At 36.8% G+C, this 13,930-nt stretch overlaps 2 protein-coding genes across 3 annotated transcripts; one reads left to right on the top strand and one right to left on the bottom strand.

Moving 5' to 3' along the window:
- Positions 1-618: 618 nt before the first annotated feature.
- On the top strand, positions 619-4,744 carry LOC112024158 (uncharacterized; the record flags this gene model as incomplete). Of its 2 annotated transcripts, none has more annotated exon segments than XM_065763694.1 (5): positions 619-903; positions 1,098-1,271; positions 1,416-1,522; positions 2,622-2,953; positions 3,799-4,744. In XM_065763694.1, coding segments are annotated over 5 exon segments (1,482 nt in total), but the record flags the coding sequence as incomplete, so codon positions are not given.
- Positions 4,745-6,252: 1,508 nt separating this feature from the next.
- On the bottom strand, positions 6,253-9,907 carry LOC112024165 (uncharacterized). Its single transcript, XM_024056810.2, has 4 exons — positions 9,759-9,907; positions 8,461-9,046; positions 7,625-7,996; positions 6,253-6,703 (listed from the first exon to the last, which is right to left on the bottom strand). The coding sequence occupies exons 2-4, from the start codon at positions 9,038-9,040 to the stop codon at positions 6,432-6,434; spliced, it is 1,224 nt and encodes a 407-aa protein (XP_023912578.2). The 5' UTR covers positions 9,041-9,046; positions 9,759-9,907; the 3' UTR covers positions 6,253-6,431.
- Between the last annotated feature and the right edge of the window lie 4,023 nt (positions 9,908-13,930).

Raw genomic sequence — 13,930 nt, 5'->3', positions numbered from 1 at the left:
TTCATTCAACTATTCAAAATTTTACTATTACCTATCCAATATATATATATATATATATATATATATTTTGAGTTTTTCTTTATTTGTGTATTGCTTTTTTGTTTGTGATATGTAATCAATACAATTACTGGGTTCCCTGTGTTTTCTGTATAAAATATGTATTTTCTTTTGCATGAAAAAATACGAGTCAGATATTTTCTGTTTGATCCCTGGGAGATCGCAGGAAAGTGAAAAAATAGTTATATTGGTGATAGTTGTGATGGGGTTTAAGACTTTAAGTTTCTGGTTTTATTGGGGGGAAAAGTTAAGAACTTCGTAGGTTACTTTCTGGTTTTCTGACAAAAATTGCATCTTCTGAGATTTCAAGGTATCTTTAAATTACATGTGGCTTTCTATGCAACTATGTCAAGCATTAATAATTCTTGAGCTTGCTGAGGATTTTGGATTAAAATAATTTTGGTTACTCGGATTTTTTATTTTTTATTTTATAGATTATTATCAGTGTTGAGATTTGGGTTGCATTGGAGATCTAAGAGCTTCTGTTACTTTCAGTAGTAATTTGGATTCTTTTATACTTTTATTTATTTTTTGTCTTACACAATCTTGTTGCCTAATCAGCAATGGAGTTCAGGAACTAATGCATACGCTATTCCTCCTTCACAATACAACCCACTTGATGAGCCTAGCCCTCTGGGTTTGCGGCTGAGGAAGAGCCCATCTCTGTTAGAATTAATTCAAATGAAGCTTTCTCAAGGGGGTGCTTCTAGTAATGGAGCTGCTCAGAGTGAAAACTTTAATGCGGTAGTTAAAAAAGAAAGTAAGGGGGCTGCTTTATCTAGTGCTACGGACAAGCTAAAGGCTTCAAATTTCCCAGCTTCACTTCTGAAAATTGGCGGTTGGGAGGTATCTTATTTACTTTTGTGCTACTTTTTGAGAAAATATTTTAACGATCTTGTGCTGCTTACATTCTGAAAAATTTAGAAAATTTTGTGGAATTTGGCATATAACCTGGCAGTACCAGCCATCTCTCTCAAATCCCATGGAAGACCTTTTTTTTTGGGTCATTAAACTCTACTTTTTTTTTTTTCTGGTGGCAGTATAAATCAAGATATGAAGGAGATTTAGTTGCAAAATGTTACTTTGCTAAGCATAAGCTTGTTTGGGAAGTTCTTGAAGGTGGGCTGAAGAGTAAAATAGAAATCCAGTGGTCAGATATTATGGCTTTGAAGGCAAATTGTCCTGATAATGGACCTGGTACATTGAATGTCGTGGTATGTATGGTATTCTTATGCTTTATATCTATGTGTTTGTGGCAGCGTGTGTACCTGTTTGTAAGTTTTATGAATGTTTGTTAGAATGCTAAGGTGTGCGCACATATAAATGGTTCATTAAGACACTGGTTATTCCTTCTGCAGCTGGCTAGACAGCCCCTTTTCTTTAGGGAGACCAACCCTCAGCCTAGAAAGCACACCTTATGGCAGGCTACGGCAGATTTTACTGATGGGCAGGCTAGCATAAACAGGTAAGATTAGTTTGGTTTATCCTGTATTCTCTCTTTATAATTGAAAGCAAGACTGCCAAAGAGTCTGCTGTTTTTGCTGCTTCTTCTATATTTAAGCCTTGGCTAGAGCCTAGAAAGTCTTGTGCTGACTTGGGTTGTTCTGGGTGGCTTATTGTTTGCTGTATGGTGTTCTTTCTCTTATCCATACTTGTTCCCATGTTCTTTTACTGTTCTCATAACTCTTTGCAATCAGGTCTATTGTTTCTTTTATTTTCCCTTTTGGTTCTAGCTGATTGCAACTACATTTTTTTGTCCTTCTTGGCTGTGTGTGCGTGTGTATCTGAAGCATTTTTTTAATTGATCTATCCCACAAGCTGGAGGAAACATTTATAGTAAAAAGGCATTTGTGCCAGTTGTGCATTTACAGTTTCATTCCTTTTGGTTGGGTGGAAAATGGGGAGGATGGAAAATGGAAGTTTTACTTTGTTTGGTGTGGTGGAAAAGAGGGAGGATGGCAAAGGGGTGGGTGGAGTTTTCTACCCAGGACCACCAAAAAAATCCTCCCAATTTGGGAATAAAAGTAGGGGAAAACTGTTTTTTATATTCTCTAATCTTTTTTATCCTCTCCTTATGTAACAAGGGTACAGTAAATCTATTCAAATTTCATATTAGGCCACTTTGTGTCTATTTTCATGAAGTAGTCTTTGTTAAATAGAATTTTCTTATCTATCAAAAGAATAAAATAAAATAATTCTATACTTTATATCAAACACGCACTAGGGAAAATTGAAACCTTTTGTATCCATCCTACATTTTTTGTTCTCTCACTTTTCCTTAACATATATGCTCATTATTGATTCACACAGAACTCCTTACCATTTTTTCATGAGAAATAATTTTATTGAAAATAGGAAAAGCTTGTGTGTCCATGTATGCACAAAACTCTCCTAAAGAATTACAAAGAGAAAAATTACCATCTAAAAGAAAGAGAATTCTACAATCAAATGCTCATCACTGGTTCCAAGAGTATGAGACCACTTAAACAAACATCTCATAAATGAAGATTTAGTTTTTTGTAACTTTGGTATTGATTGAAAATTTTACTTTTATGGTTTTTTAGGCAACATTTTCTGCAATGCCCGCAAGGGTTGTTAAATAAGCATTTTGAAAAGCTTATCCAGTGTGACATGCGCCTTAATTTCTTAAGCCGACAACCAGAGATAGTTGTGGATTCACCATTCTTTGAACCGAGACCTTCTGTATTTGAGGACCCAGAAGAATCTAAAGAGCATAGTTTTGATCAAATGGACAGTGGAGGATCCATGTCTGGTTTCCAGGATGTAGCATCACCAACTCCAACACAATCATCTTCGCTGAAAATTGAACATAAACAGGATTCTGCTGGTTTGGCATTGGAAAATCGGTTACGAGAAGCTCCTTCTCCCAGTTCAGGTACAATGAGTGTTGTTTTGGGCGTGGTGATTGATCGTTTTCACCTTTTTTTTCCTTGGGCTTTCGTCGTAATTTAACTTTGGGCATTATCATATGGTGGCATGTTTGATAGTTGCTTCTGATGATGCTCCTTATGTCCTAAATTATTTGTTTTAATTAACGTCTTGTGAAATCATTGCTATCCGAATTTGCTAGGTGCATAGCTTAATGATGGAACACACTCCAATTAGAAGTTCTGTTTAAGAGCCCTTATGTACTAAGAGTGTAAAGAATGATGCATAGCTTAATGGTAGCTTAACATATGAATATTTCTAGTTTAAAATAATTTATGCTGCTTTGCTTCCACATTTATGTGGTTATTTGTTATGGTAGGTGCATGCCTGAATGATGTGCTGTCTAGATCTATTCTTGTCAAATCTGAATGGATCTTTTAGACATAACATTGGCCGTTAAGGACCTGCATGCATGTTCTGAAAAGCGATTCATATTTTGTGTTTTATTTTTGTATTTTTGTGTGTGTTGCAGCTTAATTTTAGAAAGCTGAATGTTTGACATGTTTACATTTTAAATTTTTATGCCTTTATCATTTTGAAAATGTTACAACTTGAAAGTGATTAATTTTTTGGTAAAAACCTTCAGTTTTCCATTTATATTCTTCTAATGTTTCTGAATGCTAGATTCTGCTTAGCCCTAGGGTTTGAGTGCATAAATTTTATATTTTGAGTAGGATGTTTGGTATATTTGTAAGCTGCAAGTAAATAGTAATTACATATCTTGCTTGGCGTTGTCCATTGGTCTCTGATTGTCATTCTGATATTTAGTGATGGACGCTCGTGCAATTGAAGGTAATGGAAGTTCTGAAGCTGTTGATTCTGCGGCTTCAAGAAACTGGGACCAGTTAAAACTGCTGCCTGGGATCCATCCATCCATGTCAATGAGTGATCTAATGAGCCATATTGGACAGTGTCTTTCAGAACAGATGACTTCTGGAAATCCACCCGCTACTAACGAAAGTCCTGAATACCAAGACATACTGGAGGACATTGCTCAGTACCTGCTCAATGACAATCAGTCTACTGCAGCTTCTGATGAGAAATCCCTCATGACAAGGGTCAATTCCTTATGTTGCCTTCTGCAGAAGGACTCTGCCACAGTTCAGAATTCACAGGGTAGTGGGGGAAGTTGCGCCAATGGGCCTGATGGTGGGACGAGTGTTCAAGTTAAAAACAACCCTGAACAAATACATGATAATAAATATAGAGCTGATTTGAAGCTTTCTGACCAGGATACAAGGGATTTATCTGGCAGCAAGCAGGCAGCCGGTATGTCAAGGAAAGACTCATTTGGGGAACTGCTACTTCATCTTCCTAGAATTGCCTCCCTCCCAAAGTTCTTGTTTAACATTTCCGAAGAGGATGCGGAGAGCTAATGTACATGGTTCTGTTGTTTTACATTCCAGAAATTGCAAGAATCAATCTAAGATTGCAAATTCTCTCTCTATCTCTCTTTCTTCCGTTCTCTCTGTCTCTCTGTCTCTCTCTCTTGTTGAAGATTTACTGGCTGTTTAATATTATCTGATCACTCCAATGAGGTGATTGTCCTTTACTTGAACCTCGGGAAGTTTTGGGATTCAGAAATTTGTTTTGATGAAGAATCCTGCTCAAGTCCCTTGTAAAAATTACCGTATTAGGTGTAGCTTCATAACTGTATGTTTTCATGTTCTATGAACAGCTTGCTACATCTATTTGTACAAATCGTGCAAAGATCAATGTATTTTAAGGTTATTATTAAGCAATTTGTCCTGTGGTTTCACATGTTTTCTGAGGATGGTATATTCTGGTTTGAACAAGGAGTAACCGACACGATCTCACACCCAGGACACACCTATATGTTTTAGCTGTGAGAGCTTTGAACCCTCATCATTTAAGTAGGTTTAATCAATTATGTACGGAAGCCATTTCCGGCTCTAGGCTGATTGTATGAAAACATTGACATAGGAAATCTTCCTTTTTATATTATTGTTATTTATAGTGTTTTCAGTATTTCGTTCTTAATAGGGTTCTGACATTTTGGCCGTATGAATTAAGAAATAAATACATGAGGAAAGAAACAGTGCTCTCTATCTTAACCTCGCAAATCTTGTAAAGCTTATCTGGAAGCATGGGCAAGCCAACTATGTAAACAAGACATTCTTTTCACCTCCACTTGAAGAAAAGAAGCTCGACTTATGAGAGATCTTACTGGGACTTAAGACATGACCCCATATGGTTTATCAATTACAGAATTCAAGAAAGGAAAGGAAAATATAGTTGCAACTTTGAGAGACTGATAAACGTGGACAAAAGGCTCATGACAATTCATCAGAGAATTAAAATTTCTAAATGCTTAACACTGTAAAGATCAGAAATCTAACCAATATTAAATAGTGACAATTAATTGAGGCTAGAAGGGTTCTAGATCAGTGGTCAAGCCACTGGTTCAAGTTTTGTGGATCTGAATTTAATTTCTCTTGCCAATTTTCTAGGAAGCCATGACCTGATTGGGCATTTAAACAAGTTGAAACAACGAATATTTTGATGAGCAAAATATCACCATAATGAGGACTAGGATACCTCACATCCATCTTAGGAGCAATCAGCAAAGCAGGACACGGCCTTCAAGTGCAAGGACAATTCAGATTCACCCTAATTCAAGGCCTTCGGTCCATTTTTATTATTGGTCATGATAGTAGTATACAAACGGCACTAATGAAGCAGGGACCACGCACCCTTGTAGGCAAGGACGGAATTAGGGTTTCGAGTTACAGAAGGTCAATGATCTATGGATTGTGGTGGTTTGAGCTGATATGTGGAATGTAGTTGTTTGAACTGATTTCTGACGTTATTTGAATTGTTTTGTGAAGTTGTTTGAGTTGATTTGAGGAGGGAGGACAAGATTTTGGAGAGAAGGAGGGCCAAGTTTTATTTTCCTTAAGCCCAATTCAAATTAAGCCTTAGTATATCTAAAAAAAAAAAAAAAACTTGGTCGGGCCAGGTTTGGGGCCCTAGTGTGGCTCCCATCCTTGCTGCAGATGAAACCTTTTCATGTATTGGGTGCATGGGGGAGAGGTTCAAGTTGCGAGGTCAGCAGCCAAGGAAAAAAAAAAAAAAAAAAAAATTTCTAACCATCTCACCCCCCCCCCCCCTCCCAAAAAAAAAAAAAAACGGCAGGAGTAGAAGAAGCCTTTGTGGCACCAATTTTTTTGGTGGATTAGCTAATCTGTAAAAAGTTATGTTATAATAATCAATAATTGAGCTAGATTTGACAACAAAGTAAAATACATACATAATTATCTGTCACTTTTATGAATCATCAAAGCTGTACGTACATTTGCAATAATCAACCAATGACTGTTCAAACAATCCTACACTAATTTTTCTTTTCTTTTCGTCTGCTCTACTTACATTAGGAATGTGTGCAAAAACATAAGAGGAGAATATCAGAAAGAATTGCCCTGATTTGTTAGAGACAAGCCATTCACACAAATAAAACATGGTGGATCCGTGGACTGCTCTTCAGATGAGACAAGCAGCAAGCAGTGGCAATGGAAGGAATGTCCACATGAAAGAACAGCAACCTCTGGGAGAACAGAAGAACATAATTCTTCTTCATCTGTGGGTGAATATGCAAGATCGTCATCACACACAGGACAATTTTGTCCAAATGGTTCAGTGATAGAATCATCATCATCATCATCATCATCATCAAAACCTGCAAATGGAATTCTGATGATAAATATGGTTACCAAAATAGGAAGCCAGATATCACAATATTGAACATAAGAGCATCAAATTGATAATTGAGGTTATAGAACAACAATTCAACTATGAAAGCTCCTCCTATGTTATATTTTATTGAGCTGATGTGAATTAATGAATTTGTGGTTGTAATTTGGCATCATCCTATTAAAAGTTGTTTAGAACTTTGGGTTCTGTAATGCCATTATGCCACTCACTTTATATTTGTATGCGAGTTAATCAAATTTAGTATGTCAAATTTTTAAGTAAATGGACCATACTTGGTTTTTCACATACTCGTAGATGACCTAATTTGTAAAAAAAAATGTCATGATTCACTGGTAAATTCAAGAATATTTGCTTAAATTTGTCAAATCATGCAACTTAAATTTTCCAAAAAAGCAGCATATGCTTCTTACATAAATTGTTATAAAGCAGCATAGCTTTTTCACCCTGCTCATTTCATCCATATACTTTACAAGAAGTATGAAGCTGTTGATGTGCTTATCTGTTGTTATGTACTTTGCTTATTCAGGAAAACAGTATGCAAGAGGGTGGTTATGCAAAAAGGTCTTGGTTCTCACTTACGTAACCATGTCTAGTTTAAAAGATACCATGAAATATAAAGTTATGGACTCAATTGAGCACAGACCATGAAAGCAGATGTGAACATTTGGTACCTAAGCTTAAGCAAAAAGGACTAGTTAGACATTCTAAGCATGGTACTTCTCCAAGATACATATCGCATCACAGCAAGTACAATGCATAGTACCAAAATTAAAGCATTACATTCTTTCCAAGACACATCAGAATGCAAAAGTAGGCACAATGTTGGATATTCTCGAGAGTAAAATTTTAATTAGAAAGAAAAGTAAAAGGTTTTGTTTAGACATACCATCCCACACAATATGATATGATGGATCATTTTGTTTTGACTGCTGTTCGGATGGCTTTTTGGAAGGCTGCTTCTTGACCATAGATTGCTTCTTGGAAGGTTGCATCTTGACCTTAGATTGCCTTTCAGAAGGATGTGTCTCTACTTTTTTTCGCCAAATTTGGTGGGAAGATGGAGTGCTATGGCTTTGTCCAGATTGGTTTTTGGAAGGTCGCATCGTGACCTTAGATGGCCTTTCAGAAGGTGGGATCTCAACTTTCATTTGCCAAACTTGGGAAGATGGAGTGCTATGTCTTTGCCTATTCTTAACAGGTGGCATAAAATCTTTGCTCTTCTGAGTAGACCAATGTTGTGGAGTGTAAGTTGTTTTATCTGTGGAAAACAGTAACAACAATAAAAAGCTGCTAATTTTTCAAAGGATGATCCTAGATATTATGTTTTCTTGCGTGTGAAGACTAATGCTGGTACTAAACTGTAACAGAACAATGCTCAACATTGTGTGCATTGAGCTAAGCTATCTCATGTTAACAAATGACAAATACTGGTAGATAAATTAGCATAGGAGCGCATGTTTATGTAAGGGATGTTAAAGATATGACAAAACAATAATACTTGCATATATATATATATATTGTGTGTGTGTGTTTGTTTTTATATTTATATTTATATATTTTTTATAATATATTTAAATTGGGGGTAATTCTAGCTACAAATCACCTCTCAAAAACCCTGCAAAAGTGAGACCTTTGGCATCGGCATCTTTCACATATTTATGTGTTTTCTTTGGGAAATTGGGTTGGAAGTGGCTTGAGGTTAAGTTTAAGATTGTACACTACCTGTCTGAATGTAAGCTTTAATGCGTTGTTTGGCCCTGGCTGTTGGAGAATCTGAGGATAATTCAGCTTGGGAGGTCTTGACTGCATTCTTTTCATCATGCTGCTGTACTTCAGAAGGATTGTGTTTATCTAGTACTGAACTCACTTTAGACACATGATTCTTTGGTCTAACTTGGGAGGTCCCCACAGTATTGTAATTGCTAAAATATACTCCTGAGGGTTTTTGTCTATAAGAGACAGAGCTTATTTTAGACACATTACCCTGATTATTTGGTCCAACAAGGGAGGTACTGACAGGATTGTTATTGCTATTAGGAGGAACCGAGCTTAATTTAGACACATTTCTTTGATGCTTTGGTTCAACTTGAGAGGTTCTGACAGTACCATTATTGCCAATCTGTAGTCCTAAGGATTTTGGCCTATAAGAAACTGAGCTTATTTTAGACACATTGCCCTGATGATGCTTTGGCGCAACTCGGGAGGCTCTGGCAGTAGTATTATTGCCATTTTGTACATCACAAAAATTTTGTTCATTGGTTTTCCTTGTAACAATATCCTTTGAAGATCCCATCCTAGACATATTTACCTGAAAATACATTGAAAAACAACAACTGCTTAGAAATTATCATTCTGAAACTACAACATATACAATATCTTTGAAGTATAGCTGTAAATACAAAAATTATATACTAAAAAAAAAGAAACCACAAAGGGTATGTCTCATACTATTCAATTTATTAACTACAAAACATAACAAAAATATTCAAGAATAAAAGACAAAATTGGCATGCAAAAACAGGATTTCTTGAAAATATTGATAACAGAATGAAACTAAATTCACTGTGGTTTGTAGTATCACGGAGATATATGTTGCTTCACTTCTAAAATTTATCTTTTTGTAAAGTATCCTTGTTGAACAATGGTACATAGAATCATATAATGCTAATAAAGATAAATTTTGTCAAAGAAAAAAACAAACGCAAGAACAACCCAGAAACATCTACCAACAAAAGAACCAAACTTTAATATGCTAATAAGAATAAAATTTACCCACAATCCTTAATGCCCTTTTAACTACAAAATTTTCAAATAAAACAAGAAAGACAAAGCAAAATATTTTAGTCAGAACTTAAAAAAGAAGAAGAGACAAATCTTTAACAAGAAAGTCCAGAATTAAGAGAAAAAGATCAAAAGCAGTAGCTAAAGTAATATGTAATTCTTTATAAGTTTGGGAAAACAAATAGAACTGGAAATTATGGATATGGGAATTGAAAGTTGAAGATGAAAGAAGATCTTACTTGGTTGGTACTATGAACATTGAACTACGAAGAAGAAGAAGAAGAAGAAGAAAAGTGGGTTTGAGATTCTGCGGCGTGAAAGAGAGAGAGGGGGGCTTTGGGTTTTAAAGGTTTTTGTTTGGTATGGGGTCCACGAAGTATTTCCTAAGTCTAGTCGAACTCCACCAATGAAACCTACTTTGAATGTTTTTTTTTTTTTTTTTAATTGAGAGCAGTTGATGTTAGGCGGTGTGAGTTTGCCAGATCTTAGAGTCCTGTGATTGGACGGTGCTGATACTATTGATTCATACAACCACGTCAATCCTAGTCAGTCTTCTTCTGAGAGAAGATAATAAAGAATCTGCAGGAATAAAATAAAAAAAATAAAAAGTGAATAAATTGGATGATGTGGCATAACACTTTTTTTTTTTAAAAAAAAAAAAAATAGTGTTTATTCTACAGTGTGTGGAAGTGTGGAACAGGTTTTTCCCAATAAAAAATAAAAAGAGTTTATACATTATGTAAAGTACACGTCTAAGTTTCTTTAAAAAAAAAAAAAAATTATAATGATGTGAATTTCAACTAGTTTATCTGATAAATTTTTTTTATTGTTCTATACCAAAAATCAATTAGTATCTTATTTTGATAAAATGAGCAATTATTATAGAGTAAATATTACACCTTTTAAATTCTACCCCCATGCACACAGATGTTCTTGCATTTTTAGGGATAGAGGCATTTGTTTGTGTAAAGTGTGGATAGTACAATTTTAATTTGATCCAAGTCATGTGTTAATTTTGAGAGTTAAATTTCATTTGTCTTTAATTGACTTTAATTTTTATGATGAATGATACATGTGACTGTTGTTAGGTTCTTTTTATTTTGATTTCATGGATGTTTTAATTAATTATGGAATGAATTGATAGACTATTTATATTGGCCATTGTTAGAGCTTGAAAATTTGAACTCTAACCCAAATTTATTGATTTACTTGAAGCTGAAGAATGAAAATTGATATGAGTAAAAATGTTTCGATATGTGGATAAACATGACAACTCGTACTTGACTCCTTAAAATGATGGGTTGGGTTGGGTTGGGTTGATCGGTAGTTCAGAAGGGTTGATCTCTTTTTCTTTTTTGTTTCTTTCTTATATTTTGTAAAAAAAAAACTCATCATTGTTAATTTTGGATTTGAAGGTAATATTTAATCTATTTATAGAACAATCATATTTTTAAAATTTAAAATTTTAACGTATTTGTAGGGTCACAATTTGCAGCCCAAGTCCTAACGATATGGGATATAGGCCTAATGAGTCTAGTACAATAAATTTGTAGAGAGTGGGTGAAAGAGCTGGACCTTTTGTGGATTTAACAACAGCTAAAAGGAATTTAAAAGATGAACAAGCAAGAAAGACACGTAAAACTGAATGAAAAGATTGTCCAAGGAGATAGATTATGAATTAAACTGATAGAACTGAGTGCTAATACAGTTTTTAGTGCTACAGTAGTTCTTTTCTATTTTTTCTTTCTTCTTTACCTCCTTCCATCTCATGGGAGATCTTTTCACTTATGCAGTTCCTTTTCAAACTACTTTGATCCTACACTTGTTAATTATCTAGGCCTTCACTTGAATGCATGTCCCATCAGACATCCTTTTTGGCTTTCGGTGAGTTGTGATAATTGAGACTACACTGTTCAGAGGTCTTCTCCGCATAAATGCGGTCAGAAAAGTTACTGCAGTGCATTTAATGCGGTGACAACAGCTTTTCCTTTAGATATTTCTGAGTTCCTATTGTCTTTGCATGTGCCTGGATCTCATCCTTATCGTTGAAACTTCGTGAAAGGTCACTGTGGGGGGTAAAAACCTAGAGCTACTCAATGGGCCTGGGGCACCATGTCGAGGAGTATTATATTTCTGAGGAGTAATAGTTGGTTGGAACGGCCCATCTGAAGGCAGGAAGCCCAGAAGTAGAGGGGGAGTACCGTCCAAAGAGGCCACTACTGGTCCGAAGATGTCTTACTCCTCGGTCACAAATAACCTTGATCAATTAAACATGTGGAAGGTCCAAATGATCTTCCTAGCAATCCCAATGATAATGATAAGTTCTGGGTAGGTCTGGAGATGATTAGAACTAAAAAATATCTAAAAGAAAAGCTGCTACCACCGCATTTAATGCACTGCAACAGCTTTTCTGGCCGCATTTATGTGGAGAAGACCCCTGAACAGTGCAACCTCAGCTACCGCCACTCACAAAGAGCTAAAATAGACACATGACGTGACATGTACTTGAGTAGATACGCAGATGAAGAACAGGTGGACGGTGGAGATGATAGGAAAGGGTGCTATATAAAGAAGAAGGGTCCCTGATAATGGGGGACGAGAAAAAAGGAAGAAAAACTTTACTGTAGCTCTGAATGTTGTAATTACTGTTCACTTAATAAAACATCTCTTCAGACATTCATTCAGGGAGTTGTTCAAGCATTATTTCATGTTATCATCACTACAAGTAACCTAGCCAACCATTGTTTAATTCATAACCAGCCCAGCTCTTTCGCCCACTCTCTACAAATTTATTGTCCTGGGTTCGTTGGGCCTTTAACCCATATCTTTTGGGCTTGGGCTACAAAAACAGACCCTACAATTGGCGTCGTCTGTGGGAAGAGCTTGTGCAGGGGTGAAGACAACAGTAGGTGATGGCTGGACACGGTCAACAAGAAGCGGAGTCTAGGGCATCTCAGCACGTGGACCCTTTTCTTAACCTAGAGTAAAGACAAGACCGCGAGGGTAGCGTACACACCGTGCCCCCTGGTCAGAACCAATCACATGGCGGGAGTCGCATGTCCCATGCAGAGAAGAACCGAGATTTGCAACGGGAGATTGAAAAGCTAAAAAGGGAGTTACGCCATGCAAAGAGGAAACGGGCTTCCTCGTATTCTGATGAGGCCCTGATGACGAGCCGGACGTCACTTATCAACATAAATCCAGGACACTAGCCAGCAAGTCCTATACCTATGAAGAAGAATCTCATCGCAAGGGGCAACGCAGAAGTCCATCACGTGGAGACGTGGGAAACAACGCCATGAGCAGGGCTCTAAACCAGATTTCTAGGTCACCCTTCACGCGCAGGATTGAAGAGGCGAGACTTCCTCAGCGCTTTAACCAACCAACGTTCACCATCTACAATGGTAAAACAGACCCCGTGGAACACGTAAGTCATTTTGACCAAAGGATGGCTGTCTACTCTAGGGACGAAGCGCTGATGTGTAAGGTTTTCCCTTCCAGTCTTGGGCCAGTTGCCATGAGGTGGTTCAATGGGCTAAACCCAAATTCCATCAGCTCTTTCAAAGAGCTCACCCAAGCTTTTGGTTCACATTTTGTCACCTGCCGAAGAGTGGCCTGACCTTTGTCTTCTCTGCTGTCTTTGAGCATGCAGGAAGGAGAAACACTGAAGGTGTATTCGGACAGATATTGGAAGATGTTTAATGACATGGAGGGCAATTTTGATGCAATGGCCCTAGAAACGTTTAAGCTCGGCCTCCCTACTGATCATGGTTTAAGGACATCCTTGTCTGGTAAACTACCCTAATTAATTAATTTAGCCAAGTAATTAATTAATCAATTAATCATGCAATTTTATGGAAGCACAAACAAATCACCAACAACTAAATAAGCAGCGGAAAATAAATAACACGGTGATTTGTTTACGAATGGGGAAAACCCTAATGGCAAAAACCCCACCGAGTGATTTTCAGGTCACCACTCCCGAAACTCCATTATTATCAAATCAAGCGGTTACAAGTAAAGGAATCCCAAGTACCTTACCAACCTACAGTTGAACCCTTACCCCAATACCCAATTGGACTTGATCTGTAGTGACAGCCTCCACCTTTGATGCACGGCTCCCAAGTACGTGACTAACCAATGCGCGGATCCAAGTACGCGACTTCAAAACACCAACTGAGGAAGAATGGTTGGCTGCAAAGTTCTTCAATTCATCCTTTATGATGAATAGCAGGAAGATGCTTGGTTTCAAAACCCTATGGTGCAAATACACAGCAACTTCTTGATGGAAGATGAACTAGGTCAAGAACTTCTTCTGTTGATGACAATTTGCTTGAACAGAGATTGCTCAATGATAATGCAACTTGTGTCACCCAAAACGGCTCTTAAAATAATCCTTTTATATGTTTAG

The sequence above is a fragment of the Quercus suber genome, unplaced genomic scaffold, assembly GCF_002906115.3.
Source record: "Quercus suber isolate HL8 unplaced genomic scaffold, Cork oak 2.0 scaffold_519, whole genome shotgun sequence".
NCBI classification, from domain to species: domain Eukaryota; kingdom Viridiplantae; phylum Streptophyta; class Magnoliopsida; order Fagales; family Fagaceae; genus Quercus; species Quercus suber.
This window is presented reverse-complemented; position numbering and strand designations above follow the sequence as displayed.